Raw genomic sequence first — 16,350 nt, 5'->3', positions numbered from 1 at the left:
CCGGCCCATGCACTGTTCCTATCTTCTATAATTATGTTTTGTTTAGGTGGGTATAGATAAATGGGAACTTGTCATCAGAATATAGTAAACTGTGGTCTGAATCTGTTGAGAAAATTAAGTTGCTTTGAGACTAGAAGTCCTTCAAAGGTGGGAGCTGCATCTTAGCATTCCCAGCACACGGTTAAGGCACAGGAACCACTACTAAAGACTGACTCGTAGTCCCTGTCGACGGAGGTCTGAGGCTTCTTGTTTCGCTCTAAAACATCATGGGGAGTAGTAGTAAGTCATTCACCCTTTCGTTAAGAGTATTTTTTTCTTTTTTTTAAATTTTTTTTTTGAAGTATAGTTTACAATGTTGTGTTAGTTTCTGCTGTACAGCAAAGTGACTCAGTTATTTATATATATATATACACACACACACACACATTCTTTTTCATATTCTTTTCTATTATGGTTTATCACTGGATATTGAATATAGCAGATGCAAACTATTATAGGATGGGTAAACAACAAGGTCCTACTGTGTAGCGCAGGGAACTATATTCAATGTCCGGTGATAAACCATAATGGAATGGAGTATTTTAACATAATTGCTTGTTTATCCTCTATTCAGTGCAATTCAACAAATATTGAGAATTTACAACATGCTAATAAGCATTGTTTTAGATGCTGAGGATAGAGTAAGGAACAAAACATAAAATTCCTACCTTCATTGGACATTCTCTTCACCAAAATGTATGTGTCTGTATGTGTATACACACACACACACACACACACACACACACACACCGAATTTAACATGACAGAATTAAATGGCTGCATTATAGCATTATGAAATATCATTTTAGGAGAAATCTTTAGGATTGGCCTGAGTATTCCTAAGACCACAAAGGGAATCAGAAAATTTCGTTAAGCACGTGAAACCTGGATTAAATTCACAAAAAATGTTAAGACCAGAGACTGTGTCTTACTAACATAACAAAGAGCCCACGGGTGTCCGGGCAAATAGTTTCTGAAGGTGGAATGAATCAATCAGTGGGCTTAGGTCTTTGCACCAAAAAAGGTAGACAAGGACACTGAAAGAATTAAAGTTCATCCTTTGATTTTTTGGGGCATAAGTCTCCAGAGAGTCGTTATTTGGTACAAATCTTTCTTTGACTCTGTGTTCTTAACTCCATGTATTTAATTCCACGTATAAGCAGAATACCTTGCGGCTCTGGAGTTCACAGTATTTTATCTGCTTATTTCACCTGTTCAGCAAAAGCATTAATTCAAGCTGAATGTGTGTATTTCAGGCCTCTGGAGTGCTGCTTTACAGATTACTGCAAATTTCTGTACCCACCTTGAATGGGTTAGATAGCCTCCCAGAGTTTTTGTGTTGTAGTTTATGCTTAAAATTATTTGATTTGGTTAGACATGATATGAACATTTTGAATCTGCTTCTCAAATAATTTAAATACAAAGTTATTAAAATCTTTTAGCATGTCTGTTTCAAAAGTACTCTTGTAAAAAGGAAAAGGATGGTCTTTTTTTTTTTTTTTTCTTCGTAACCATAAACAACATTCTGGGATTCTGAATGCCAGCTAAAAGGATTGGTGGGACAAACAAAGATGACCAGTGAAAAAAGAGCACATTCGGTATGGATTTCAAAACAGCAAGAGAACATGCAAGAGAAACCAAGGGTGAACTTTGGTCCTGGCTCACTTTGCTGTTTGTGTGTTAACTATAGGAAGAGAAGTAAATAGCCTGCGAGAGAGGAAAAAAAAAAAAGATGTTCTGGAAATAATTATTAATGCTAAAATTTCTGCATCTAATTTTGGAGTGCTTATGTTTGGAATTTCACGTGCATGATGATAATGTGTGTTTCAGGTTTGTGGAGAAAAACAGCGTTTTGAGAAGTTGATGGAACATTTCAGAAATGAGGACAATAACATAGATTTTATGGTGAGTTATTTCAGTACGACTTTCAATAAAGCAAACTCAGTTTTTAGCAGTTATTTCCTAACTCCATTTATATTTATATATTATACATACATATGTATTATATGTTATAAAGGATAGGAAACTGAGTTTAATATGCTAAAGATCCAATTTAGACTTGCTCTTTTAATCTGTATTTTACCTTTATGGCATTTACCTGCGGTTTTATTCTTTATGTATACACTATAGTAAAGGCCAGAAGTACTGATTACAGTATTCTTGTTGACCCTTGAACAATGTGGGGGGTTAGGGGCACCAACCTTCCCTACAGTGGAAAACCCGCCTGTTAACTTACAGTTGGCTGTCTGCTTACACGGTTCCGTGTCTGCACACTCAACCAACTGTGAGTCGTGTAGTACCTAGTATTTGCTATTGAAAAAAATTTGCGTGTGAGTGGACCCACACAGTTCAAACCCATGTTGTTCAAGGGTCAACTGTATTTATAGCAAATGGTGAAGCCATGCATTTGGGAAAAGGAAGTTAACACCTGGCACAAATGCCTGCAAGAGCCAGCTTTAGCTGTCAATAGTGCTCATAAGAATCCTTAAATTAGAAACCAAGAATGTTAACCATTCTGCCTTTTGCACACCCCAGCCAGTGGTTTTCTCCAGACTGTATTCTCAAAGACTGAAGTGCTTTGGTTTGTACAACTGACGGTATATATACCCCAACATAGCAGTGATTGTTTTTTTCCTCCCTTGATTTCCTGCTCTAGTAATTCTGTGAGGGTGTGATCATACTGCAGGTCTCCTTAGCAGGGTAAATCACATGCAAACATGTGTGATTCAGCGGCAGGACTGTCATCTTCAGGTACAAAAAGCAAAAGGAGTTTGAGCACTTCTGAATCTATGTACCTAGATCTTAATCCTGGACTGAAGGTGGAATCCACTGTAGAGAATTTCCAGAGCCAGATTACCCTTGAGTACACCCAGGTCTGCTTTCTTTGACCTAATTCAGTTGACCTTGGAAACTTCTGGACCCAGGAGATTCTTTACTTGGGCTTAATTTCCCAGATCCCTTCTAGCCTGGAGCAGATATTCTGTTCAGTTCTTCTGTCGTCAAGTCTTCTAAAACCTGTGCTTGGGATGCCAGGCAGTTTTCATTTGAATTGCTTCAGTGAGGATAAAACATGGAACATAGCTTTGCAGATTTCTAACGCTTTTATATGAAAAATGTTTTCTGGGTCCTCAAATTTTATATACTTTGTAGTCTTCAGCCCCTTACCAAATCAGTGTCGGTTGAAATCTTTTACAGAGCTTTTCTGTTTCATAAAGCATATGTATAGGTACTTTTTCAAAAGGTAAAAAATAAATTTGAAACAAGGAATACTTTTACATTGACTTTTTCGTTCTTGTTATTGGGATTTTTTTGGAGAGTTTAAGGCTAACTTTTGCACTGGTGACAAATATGTAAAGAAGTCATGCCCTGGCTCACCTGACCAGGATCTTTCCTCTGCCTTCATAGGGGGAACTTATTTGTTCCTTTAGAGCTGACATTGCAAACCGGAGCCTCCCAGGCTGAAGCCAACATACATACAGGCTTGTGAGTTTAGTCTGACAGTGATGTCCTTCCATTAACAAATTTGAAAATTGTGCCTTAAATGACAGATTTCTGATTTTCCTGAGAACTAAAAAGTTCTGGTAACGCTAGGTCCCTGTTCGTAGAGTATCAGCTGCTGGAGCCAAGTGGTCCCTATTCCTTAAGTCTGAAGATAGCCTTTCCAGTCTGTCACAGTCCACACCATTCCCTGTTGTATTACACATGGCCCACTTCACTCATTTATCGTACCTACCAGATCTCTCTGCCATTTGAGTTTCCACTGAAATTATAGTGATGTTAAGCCCTTTACAACACTTGCACTGTTGACAAATGAGAGCATATTTCCTGTCGGTTCATTTATTCCTATGAACATGCATTGGAGAATCTTATTTAGAGGCTGTTAGTGTATGGATATACTATATGTGTGCTCGAGTATATATATGTGCTCGAGTCATGTGCCGTCTAGCAAATAGTTGCCTCTTCGGCATAGTATAACACTCAATAGATCACTTAGACCTGCTTTAGAAGAGAAATGGAAAGATGCCAAAATCTAGCCATATTTGTTTTTTCCAGAAAATGAGGCTTTTCATAAACTGTCTTGGGAATGCAATTAAGTTGCACAACTTCCCTAACAACATATTCCATGTAAAACATAATATAAATGCTTCAAATGTAGCACAAGACCCTTCTATGTATTTACGTTTTTTTTAGTGGGCAAAAGAAAACAAAAAAGTGACAAAATCTTTTTTAGTTTATTGAGCCATAGCAACTGACATAATTTTTTAGTAAATGGTGATAGATTTCTCATGTAACCTAGAGAGTTTACACATCTTCCACAGATACCCAATGGATAACATATACTCAAAGGAGAATCTAACTCGAGAAAAACAATTTAAACAAGATAAAAAAAAGTGGGGGTTTGGGGGAGAGAGGAAGAGGGAGGCAGTTTTCAGAGTAAGTGTGAATGTGGGTCCCACAGTCATACCTCCTTGCACGTCTCTGGGTAACCATAGAGGGAAAGCATTAGTGAGATATTTTCACTGTAAATAAACTGACTGTCCCTATTGAAAACAAAATAGATACGTTAAACTCTGTTCTGTTATTTACTAAGCTGGGGACTGGTTTTCTCTGTGGCAGATCAGAGCCACTGATGCAGTTGTGGGGAGAATGTAGCAAATCCAGGGCTTTTATGCAATAGAAACTGGTTGATTGTTTAAAATGGAAAGATGGGTCAGAAGCTCTGTTACTGTCTTGTTGGTATGGCGGGGCCCACAGTAAAATTTTTAGAAGTGATTACCTTGTGGTGTGATTACAGGTGATTTAAATGTTCTTCGTTGTAATAATTATCACATTTCTACGATGTACTGATAATAACTGAGTGTGTTCTGTATGCCTATAAGGCTTTTTAAAAACAGCTTTACCGAGATACAATTAACATACCATCCAACTTACACATCTGAAGTGCTCAGTTCAGTGTATTTTTAGCGTATTTGTAGGGTTGTGCAATCATCACTGCAATCTAATTTAGAACATTTTGTTGCCGCCTCCTCCCCCCACCCCCAAAGAATTCCTGTACCCATTAGCGGTCATTTTTCCCACCCCCAGTCCTAGGCAACTGCTAACCTACTGTCTGTCTCTATAGATATTCCCATTCTGGATATTTCACATGAATGCAGTCACATTTGTGTAATCCACCAGCTCATGGACATTGGGGGTTTTCCCCCTTACTTTTTGGTTATTATGAATAATGCTACTATGAACATTTGTGTACAAATTTTTATGCAGATGTATGTTTTCATTTCTTTTGGGTATATTCCTAGGAGTGGGATTGCTGGGTCACACAGTAACTCTGAATAACATTTTGAGGAACTATCAAGCTTTTCAAAGTGGCTACACCATTTTATATCCCCACCAGCAGTGGATGAGAGTTCCAGTTTTTCCACATCCTTGCCAACACTTGTTATTATCTTTCTTTCTGATGATAGCATCTTAGTGGATATGAAGTGGTATCTTATTGTGGTACCTCTAAAACTTTTGAATTTTTAAAAATTGTAAAATATTTTTAAAGACCCAATGAAACAAAGGAAAAGGAAATTGGTAAGTGAGCTTAGATTTGTGAAATTGAAAATATGTGGCTATGATTAAACTGAGAAAACAAGTTTGGAGCTCATCTAACCTGTTGACAATTTCATTTCAGGTGGCCTCTATGCAGTTTATTAATATTGTAGTCCATTCAGTAGAAGACATGAATTTCAGAGTTCACCTCCAATATGAATTTACCAAGTTAGGCCTGGATGAATACTTGGATGTAAGTATAGCTGTAACCTTTAGTTGCATTATGAGACTTGATTTATTGCCTACCCTCAAAGATGCACTTCCATAATGACCAAAGAACACTTAAGGCTCCATGCAATCAGGTGCTGTACTGCTAGTTAAAAGAACCAATCTGAGTGATGTGATCTGCCAGAGAAACTGGATTCTTGCAGACCTCCTAGGGCCTATTGTCTTCTGCCAGCAGCCTTTTAGTACTGGAGTCAAATAACTTCTTAGAGCCTTGCTACAGCTTTCCTTTGCTTCAACTCTGTCTGGGTCAAGTCTCATTATACCCTTCATCCGGGCTGCTGGGCAATGTGCATTCTTAGTTACTCTTTGGACTCCATCTGCTCTGGGAAAGTCAAACCAAGACTGCTGTAGAGTAATGAATAAATGCTTGGAGCATCAAAAAATAATGAGGAAGTGGACACTAGAGACTTCCTCATGTAGCTGTTAAATTCTGCTTAAAGTGTTTGTGTCTTTAGAAATTCTGCTTTTAGTTCTTGAGAGAAGAGGGATCTAAAGTTTCTCTTTCTCTTGCTCCCTTACAGAAGTGCTCAGCCAGTTCCCTGAACTTCTTTGCCTAAAAAACAAAGTTGATGTGAAAATCATAAACAGACTTAAGTAGCTGTGTGTGCACAGGATGTGCCCTTGTCTTTTGACTCAGGCAGTTTTGTTTTCCCTTCTGTGTAGGGAATGATTTGCTTGAATTTGAAAGGCCACTAGTAATAGGGCAAGAATTGTTGACCTCAATTTCAAGCCTGTTTCTAACAGTGAAGAAAATAGAAATACTTGAACATGTCCCTTGAACATCTCCAGAGCTCACCTGCCCATCTCCCTTTCGAGTGAAGCCAGGGATTACACAGGGGGTACCCTCAGTTTATCACAAAGTGGAGTTGCAGAGTTGGTTACTCTTGAGCTCATGGCCTTGTTTATCAGACCAGCTGGGCTGCCCTCGAGTAGCCTGGCCTAATGTTGTCTAAAGACTCTACTCAGGTGGAACCATGGAAGATTTCCATTGAAAAGTTTGTTTGAATTGCTTTCCTATTTAAAGAATGACTAATATCTTTGACAGAATATTGTATTCAACAGTTTGTTTCTACTTTGAAATCAGGGTTCCTCTCTTCTCTTTCTCCACATGTCCTGAGAGTAGCAATATTTGAATGAAAGTTGGGTGTATTCCTAATGGGGTTTTAGGGTCAGTTTTGTTGTGGCTGAACAGAGCTCATTTCAGGCGCCAGGATACAATAACAGGTAGTAACATCAGCGCCTGTTACTCACTGTGAATCTTGTGAAAAATCCTGCTAAGCTGCTTCTTCATTTTCTTTTCTAGGCTTTGCCCTTGTTCAGAATTTTTTTTTCGGTTCTGACTCATAAACTAAGATGGAACATACTCTCTTCAAGACAGCTAAGATGTAGAATTCTAGATTAGACCTAGGAGAAAATCTGTTGTCCTGAGAATTTATTTGTAGAGTAGAATTCCTCTTAAAAATTTGATTTTTTACCAAAACTCTGTATTTCTCTAACTTCCTGGTCTGTTGGTTCCAGTCTTTGATAGAAGTGGTTAGAAGAATAATAACATAAGCATATAATATATAAATGCTTCATTAGTTTACAAAAACCCAACCTTGTAAGTCATCACTGACTTGTTCAGTAAATGTGTATTGGCATCATCCATGTGCCAGATATTATTCTAACCACTCATCTGCTCCCCAGGGAAAGACATGACTTATGCTACTTGTAAGAAGGATTGACTGATTTACTTGACCTCTAATTTTACCTTAGAGCTAGTTGACTTCCTTTGGGATGCCTGGCCCTAGAATGCAGTGAATGGGGGAAAGGTTCCTGATCTGTGCTTTGGGAGCCCTGAACTTCTCATGTTGGGGGAGTGTCTTAGCCAAGTAATTATGGGGGATGGGTTCTAGGAACTAGTGCTAAAATAATCCCCGAGTCTAATATGCTGTATCAGTGTCTTCCTCTACTCCCATGTACCCCTCACCCTCAACCAGAACTACCATCACTACCCAAGCAAGATACCACCCACTCTAATCTCCTCTACCACACAGATACCCCTCAAGTTTTATGTTACTTGTGACTGTTGTTCCCTCTCACTGTTGTGGCCTCTCCCGTTGCGGAGCACAGGCTCCAGACGCGCAGGCTCAGTGGCCATGGCTTACGGGCCCAGCCGCTCCGTGGCATGTGGGATCCTCCCGGACCGGGGCACGAACCCATGTGCCCTGCATCGGCAGGCGGACTCTCAACCACTGCGCCACCAGGGAAGCCCTGTTGTTCCCTTTTGATTTTTCTGTTATCTTGGTTTCACCTGCATCAAAAATGTTTTAGGGTGGAATATATCTGCATGGGGAATATATCTACAGGAAGGATTAGGGAGGAAATGTGTGTGTATTTGGGAGACAGTAAGCACCAGAAAGTAATCTGATGGTACCCTCTTAGATGGTTACTCTAGAGGTCTCTTAAGGAGAATGAGATACAAAACCCTCTCTTGGGGGACTTCCCTGGTGGTCCAGTGGTTAAGACTCCACGCTTCCAATGCAAGGGGCCCGGGTTCCATAGCTGGTTGGGGAATTAAGATCCCACATGCCTCGTGACATGGCCAAAAAAACAACCACCACCCACCCACCCAACCAACCAACAAAAAACTCTCTTGGAAGGAACAAACAAAAACATGTAGGCTCTTGGGTAATGATGTTGTGTTTCCACAGATACGCTAACACCACGTTCTCCTGCATTTTGATTTTTAGAAGCTGAAACATACTGAGAGTGACAAGCTGCAGGTACAGATTCAGGCTTACCTGGACAACGTGTTTGATGTGGGAGCTCTGCTGGAAGACGCGGAAACCAAGAATGCAGCTTTGGAGAGGGTGGAAGAACTGGAAGAAAACATCTCTCATGTAACTACCTCTCAGAAAAAGAAAAATGGCTAATGTTTCAGCTAGGTGCAAGGCAGAACAGATGTTAGCTTTTATGGCAGTTAAGGAAAGGATTTGGAGTCTAGGAATGAGATGCAACTTGAGCTAGAGAGCAATCAGAAGCCATTCTGGGCTCTTTCAACGAAGGCAAGTATGTTACTTACGACTAAGTGGAACCCATTGCCTTCGTTCACTGCTCAGTTTCTGCTGCGTCCAGATTCCCTGGCCACCTTAGTTATAAGAACAGGAGAGTTAGAAGATTGGCATTACCTGAAGAGAAATGCAACTAAAATATGTCTGTTTGGTGAAGAAGTATCTTCTTCTGAATGTGAGTCATCTTGTACCAAATGTGTCCCTGCAGGCTGTGGACGGGCTGATCTAGTGTCCTCATGATGCGGGTCTTCACTTTCCTGCCTCATGGGCACTCAAGTTCTAAATAGCTTCATCTCAACGGTAGCATTTTCAAGGAAATCAGCAAGTTTTCCCATATATCCTCTTCTTGCAAGAAGTGTCCTGTCAGTATAATGAACAGGAATATGGTGTGTCTTAAAACCCAGACATTGTGAGGACCACATCCTTTTACTGAATTCTGATTGAAAGTGTCCTTGATTGTGAAAGGAATTGTCTCTTTTTGGAAGGATGTGGTTTTTCTCTTTGAACGGTCCATTTATTTTTCTCTGCATTTTCTTAGTTAAGAGTATTACTTGTGCTTAATGTCCTTCCTCTTTTCCCATCAGTCTGAAAAGGGGCATCTTCATGGCTTGTGGTTTAGCCAAGTTGCCAAAAGCCCTCCCTTTGTAAGTGCTGTGCTGACTCAGTTGGTACCTGCTTAGGAGAGCACTTATAGGCTCTTCCTTTTTCTCTTTTTGTCTCTTCCCTTAAAATATTTATATTATATTCTGAACTTGGTCAGCATAAATCTCCACTCTTCCTCTTTACCTTGCCTCCCTGATTTTCTTTATGTGTGATTATTCTCAGTGAGATGTAAGAAATCAGAAGGTGCCCAATTTTAGAGCCTTATGTGGAAAGTAACTTTCACTCATGGCTCACCCCATCTTTCTCTGAAGCCTTAGCTGGCATTGCATGACCATACTTACATAACCTGCTATTGTAGTAACCACCTGTTTATTTGAACTACCCCTCCAAAATGACTTTTATTATTTGGATAGTTTGAGTCAAAACAAGCAGTAGTATTTTTTCAACTGGTGACTTACAACAACAAAACCAAGTTTTCTGGGTCAACAGTTTTCAAAAGCTTTTGCCTAATGGCCTTTTCTTAGGGAGGGAAAGGTGACTCGACCTCCTCCCTCACCTACTATTCTCTACGTTCGCTGGCCCCTGCAGAAATGGAGAAAGACACACTGTGTATGTCAAAACACTAAGGAGCTGACTTACGGGTCTTATTAAGGATCCCTTGTAAATGAATTCCTCTTAGAAACAAGTATGTATTCAGCACCATCTTATAAATATTAACATTTTCAGAAAACAACTTGGGGAACACATGCAGGACTCTGATGGGCCCCTAGTGGTCTCTGAGCTACACTTTCTGAAAACCAAGGACCTGATGAGAATGATCCTTTGTTGTGACACATCTTCCCTTTCAAAATTTTACAGTTGTCAGAAAAACTGCAAGACACAGAGAATGAAGCCATGTCCAAGATCGTGGAACTGGAAAAGCAGCTCATGCAGAGGAACAAGGAGCTGGATGTTGTTCGGGTACGTGTGATGATGGTAGCCACACCAGGTGGGCACTGCAGGGCATGCGCTGTAGCTTTAGCCTAGTAGATAGGACCCGCATATGTTCACAGTAGAGCGAGGCACGGATGCGGCATATTTACTGGAACCATTTCAGAGGTGAAACTCAAATGAAAAGTACACATAGTTAGCGTATGTCTTCACATATGTGTGCATTCCAATGCTGGGGCTTCATTACTTCCTTATCACAGGTTTTGGGAGCAACAGTATTTTCCCATCTGGACGAGTCTGAGTGAATTCTGTGGATCACCCGTTTGGTTGGAAATAAAAACACAGCATGGATTTAATTCATGCCCCTTATTTATTTTTCTTAGGACTTGGACTTCTTTGTATTTCTTTGCTTTGCTTCTGCTTGAAACCAGATTTGGTAGTTGCCATGGAAACGGTGAAATCACAACATAGACAAGACCTACTGGCATTCACCAAAAAAAAAAAAAAAAAAAAAAAGGAGAGAGAGAAAGAAAAACGTCAAAAGCAAAATCAGTCCATTTTATTATCAGATAATTCCAGCTATTTGGTTTGGCTTTAGTTTTACCTTACAGGTCAGGTATTTATGGAGCGCCATCCATGTGCTTGAACATAAAAACACCAAAATGCCTGGAGGGCTTTTAGGCAAATGGCTTGCCTTTACACGGCCGTTAATGACGTGGCACATTTTATGTGATAGTTATCATGTCTGTGTGTGTTGCTTGATATTCTGACAGGTCCTACAGTTAACTCTAGGAAATTTATTTTCTGGCACTGCATCGAGACAGAGTTGTAGCATATGGACTCAATTCAAGTTCAGACTCTCAGATTGTTAATAATAGACAGGGTGTGAAGAATGTTTCCCTACCTGCTGGAGGTTTGTGGTGAGAGATCACGTGTGTAAGGCCCAGCAAGTGGGTTCCATAAACTCCTTCCACTGGAACCTCTGTGGACCCCTTATAAAAGGAGCCAGGACAGCCTTTGAATTGAAAATTGTAACTTCTTTGTTTTCTGTGAAGAACCTAGACAGAAATAAGGAATTAGTGGAGGGAAACATTGGCCTGTTTTGGAAAACGTTACAACAGTTGCTGTCCCGAGCTTGGTCAAGGGGGCATTGTGAAGGCCAGAGAAATCCATTCAAAACAGTCAGCCGCTGGTTACTCATAAGTGGATTATTCCATGATTTGCAGATTTTTAATCCCAGTCTGACTTCGGTCCAAGTCTGATTTAGGGACCTTTTGTCTACTGTTAGCTGATATGTATCTAGGAGTAACAAATGAATTTTAACAAAAGTGAAAAGAAAACATGCTGCACCACCAGAATACCCTCAGGATATTCCACAGTCAGCTATAAAATTATTTTTGGGTCATCTCTGCCCTGTTCCTCCTCACCTGTGGGGAAAACTGACTTAGCTGTATTTATTAATGGAAAGAATTACCTCAACAGTAACAACTGCTAGAATGTATTGCATGCATTACCAGTGAACAATTGATAACGAATGGGACTTTATAAGTTCTGGCTGAGTTCCATAGAATTCCTATGTGTGTGTGTGTGTGTGTGTGTGTGTGTGTGTGTGTGTGTGTGTGTGTGTGTGTGTGTGTGTGTGTATATATAAAATAAGTATCCTTTTTCTTTTTTCCTTTTTTTTTTTTTTTATTTTCTTTATCCTCAATTTGCCAATCTAACGGTAATAGGCACGAATGTCATGTGAAGACCAACTCTTGACCATGGGTTTTTTTTGCAGGAAATCTACAAAGATGCAAATACCCAGGTTCACACATTAAGGAAAATGGTCAAAGAGAAAGAAGAAGCCATTCAAAGACAGTCTACCCTAGAAAAAAAGATTCATGAGCTGGAGAAACAAGGGACCATTAAAATTCAGAAGAAAGGGGATGGGGACATCGCCATCCTGCCGGTCGTGGCTTCTGGCACGTTGCCCACGGGGTCCGAAGTGGCGGTGGGTGACTTTGTGGGGCCAGTGACGGGGGCTGCCGCCTCGGGACCCTTGCCCCCTCCTCCCCCACCACTGCCTCTGTTGTCAGACACACCTGAAGCAGGTAGGAAGCCTTGGCGAGAGAGCTGAGGTAGAGCATTGGGATATCTGTACTTCTTTTACCTACGGTTCATCTATGTCCTTTGTCTGTTTCTGTTGGCATTTCTTTTATTGATTGATTCTAAGAACTTTTACCTTTTGAGATGAAGGGTATACGTCTTCATTTCACACATGGCACAGAATGTTCCCCATTTGTTACCGAGGACATTTTTGTAGTCTTTGGGGAAAAAACCCTTTGTCCTCCTCAGTGTTTGTTTTCAGGTCCTTTATGTACACATGGCATATTGCAGGAAAAACCGTTCCCCTGTTTTCAAAGTCGATTTGTTTCTTTTCTTTTGCTAGCGCGAAATGGTCCAGCCACGCCGCCTATGCCCCCTCCCCCACCTCCCCCTCCCCCTCCCCCGCCTCCCCCTCCGCCCCCGCCTCCTCTCCCGGGTCCTGCAGCTGAGACTGTGCCGGCTCCCCCTTTGCCCCCCCCTCCTCCCTCTGCACCCCCGCTGCCCGGGACGTCTTCACCCACAGTGGTTTTCAACTCAGGATTAGCAGGTAAGAGTGCAGATTTAAGACCCAGATATTTAATACAAATACTCAATTGTCTGACCTCCAGAGGGTCCAGGCCATTCTTTCAAAATCCAGGTCTCTTGCAACATCACATGTGTCTCCTCTTAATATAAGAACATTCCTGCTAATGCAGCCAGTAAAGGGGAAATTGTGCACAGGAGGCATTTTTCTTTCAGTAGCCTTTGTCATTCTTTCCCTGACAGGAAGTTCTGATCTCACACCGTTTTCCTACCTTTTCTCTCCCCACCTAGAGAAGGGAAGAGAGACAGGTTACCTTCTTAGGGATCAGTGCATTTTCATGAGTTCAGAAAACATGACAGTCCAAGCTCTGACACAGCGTGCTTTCAGTGCTTATGGCTCTTTTCTTTGAGGCTATTTTCGATGGCATCTATAAAAGGGGAAAATGCCTCTCTGTGTTAATTGCTTGATGTAGGCTTCCAGGCATTTCTTCCGAGCATTTGAGGGCATCACAATTCACTACAGTGGAATTAAGCTTCAAAGGGAAGCGTTACCACCAGCAGTACCTTCTTGCCTTGAAATGCTCCACTGCCCAGGATAGAATGCGGCATCCCTCCCTCACCAGAGATGAAACGGGGCGGGTGTGGGTGAGAGGGGGAGAGTTGCTCTAATGTCTTGAAATATAAGTTCTTATTTTTGACTCACAAAAATAAATTTTTACTCTTTTCTAAAGTACCGCAAGTCATTTTCCCAGTCACGGAGTGTTCCCCTGGCGTTTGGAATTGCTCTGAGCTTTGCCAAGCCGTTCCTGTGACGTCAGATAATTCTGCTTCCTCAACCATTTTAGCGCCTTCGTGAGGTCTCTTATTTCTGATGAACTAGCACAATAATGGTCTCATTTCCAAGGCTGCAGTGGTTTTCAGAGCCTTTTGCCCCGAGTGTAAATGATGGTCTCAGCTGTAAATGATCTCCCAGCCTCCATCTCTTAGCATGTCCATCCCATCAACAGCTTTACCAGCCAGTCGTTAGGACTAATTTATCCTGGTGACTGAAGCCCTTTTCGACACCAATAAAGCACCTGTAACAAACATGTTCCACATCAGATCTGTGGTGTTTACTTCCACCCCAGCTCCTATAAAACTGTCAAACAAGATGCCTGTTCAAAGTCGTGTTGGCAGTAAACCAATGACTGACTTGGACCTTTCAAGGTCTCCCTCGTCTACCGCTTTCTTCTAGAACTTTTATTGCTTCTGAAGGACAAAAGTTAAAGGAGCGTCATCATGAAACTGTTGGATTTTGAAACGTAAACAAACAGAAAACCTCTTAAGGAGCCCCAGGAATCTGTTACATCAACAGGCTGTTTTCAGTGATAGTGTCATTGTCATGTGCATCTGGGCCCACTGATGAGGCTTTCCCTGTAGCCTCCCAGGAGCGCTCACCATGAGCGTGTCTCTCCTTTGGTCCTGCTTCCTTTCTGTCTGACAAAACCTAATGTGCGATACGGCCTCTACTTCCCTTCACCTGGGCTCCAACTTGGACCTCAGAACTGCCTTGGCAGAGAGAAGAGCCAAGAGTCTCAGATGTGCACGTCCAGGACTCCCTTCTGAACGAGTCTTGGCCTCTCTCATTAAATTTTTTGCCTGGGTTCTTCCTCCTACTTAATCTTTATAATTTGTTGGCTCCAGTGATTGCCTCAGTTTTACAGTGTGAAGCTCTGTGTTCAGCTGATCCCTCACTGCTCCCTTCAGGATTCCTACATTTGGAAGTTGTCCCCTTTGTGTCTTATGCAATTTGAAGGACTGTATGTGGACTGAAGAAACTCCTCTTCAGTGCCATAAGCGTCCATTAAACAATTACAAGATGTTGCGTTTTACAAGATATAAGGATTATAAAATCCTTACGAGTCTTTGATAGCTTGAGATCAGGTAGTTTCTACAAGGCCTTTAATCTCTTTTCATTACCCATCCTTAATTCGGCCGTTAACACTTAGTGTTGTAACCCATTTTGTGAGATGTTTTGCCAGTGTATTCAGTAACACTCTCTCTCTGGAACCAAGAGGGCAGACAGCATCAGGATGTCCCCATAGAGCCAAGAGACAGCTGAGATAATATGCCAAGGGCCCCCCAGGAAGCCAAAAACCTGTGACATCACTAGACCCCTAGATCCACAGGCAGATGGATGTCTTATCTCTTCAGCAGGCAATGAGCAAGTGTCTTCTTGGTGACCAAGTCAGGGGACCAGGAGGAGGTCCCCTGAGTTTATCTTGTGGACTTTTCTTTGCATTTTATACAGAATATATTAGTAGTGTGACATGTGCATTTGAAGTGTAAGGCATACCTCCTCAAATCTGTTAGACCAACCTGGTTCCCATTCCCTGGTCAGGTCATTACTGACAGACCCCTGGGTAGTCTGTAACCTTTGCTGTTCCTCTTCGGAAGAATATGCTTTGGAACTTCACAGTGAGAATTGGGACTTCAGCTGATTATCTTTTCATTAACCTTGTTTATGTCTTACGGAATACCTAGCACAGGTCAGTATGGCTCTTTGGCAGCACTATAACGAAATCATTTTTCCCCCTTTTCTAAAAAAAGAGTTATTTTTAAAAATAAAATAATAAGGGCGTCTTTAAGGCAGGTCTGAATGGAAATGAATTTTTGGCTCTGTGCTGCCTTGTGAGATGTGTCCCAGAAGCATGGAATTCTCTGCTAAGAGTGTGTGGACTGCTGAGCCGCCGAACGCTAACCGTATCTAATTTTTCTTTTGTATTTTCTTTGTTCTTTCTGCTTCCACAAAAGACGGGCCAATCAAGCTTTTCTGTAGGTTGCTCCTCCCTGAGTGTGTTGAGTGTCTGCCCTGTGTTCCTGTGGGTCACGCTGTGCCTTGACATCTCCACCCCATCTCCCATTGAGCCATTGCATCTGCTCTGTGTCTGCGGGGAGGTGTGGTGCTGGCTGGCTGCTGTGATTCCAGGGTTGCCCACATGTTTTAGTTGAACCTATAGAAGAGGTTATGGCCCTTTAAGCAGGCATCCTGGGTTTCAGGTGCCCTGTTCCTTTCTCCCTGGGGAAAGGAATGTTTTTTAGTTTAGTTCTAAAAGTTGGATCTAAGGCCTCAACGCTAGAAGGATTTTAGGGGTTTTTAAACTTTTATTTGTTTGTTTGTTTGGTTTTGGCCATGCGCCGTGGCATGTGGGATCTTAGTTCTCCAACCAGGAATCGAACCCGTGCCCCCTGTATTGGGAGCGCAGAGTCTTAACCACTGGACCACCGCCAGGGAAGTCCCTAGGATTTTAGA

The 16,350-nt window shown here is 41.5% G+C and overlaps 1 protein-coding gene across 4 annotated transcripts in view; it reads left to right on the top strand.

Moving 5' to 3' along the window:
• FMNL2 (formin like 2) overlaps positions 1–16,350 on the top strand; it is a 309,362-nt gene that overhangs the window by 265,072 nt on the left and 27,940 nt on the right. For all 4 annotated transcript variants that reach the window (XM_033860177.2, XM_033860180.2, XM_033860179.2 and 1 more), the window contains exons 10-15: positions 1,870–1,944; positions 5,717–5,827; positions 8,595–8,744; positions 10,377–10,478; positions 12,229–12,541; positions 12,880–13,083. In XM_033860177.2, coding sequence (XP_033716068.1) covers positions 1,870–1,944; positions 5,717–5,827; positions 8,595–8,744; positions 10,377–10,478; positions 12,229–12,541; positions 12,880–13,083 — 955 coding nt within the window. The remainder of the gene's footprint in view (positions 1–1,869; positions 1,945–5,716; positions 5,828–8,594; positions 8,745–10,376; positions 10,479–12,228; positions 12,542–12,879; positions 13,084–16,350) is intronic.

The sequence above is a fragment of the Tursiops truncatus genome, chromosome 7 (assembly GCF_011762595.2).
Source record: "Tursiops truncatus isolate mTurTru1 chromosome 7, mTurTru1.mat.Y, whole genome shotgun sequence".
NCBI classification, from domain to species: domain Eukaryota; kingdom Metazoa; phylum Chordata; class Mammalia; order Artiodactyla; family Delphinidae; genus Tursiops; species Tursiops truncatus.
Note: the sequence above shows the minus strand (reverse complement) of the source record. Positions and strands in the feature narration are given on the sequence as shown.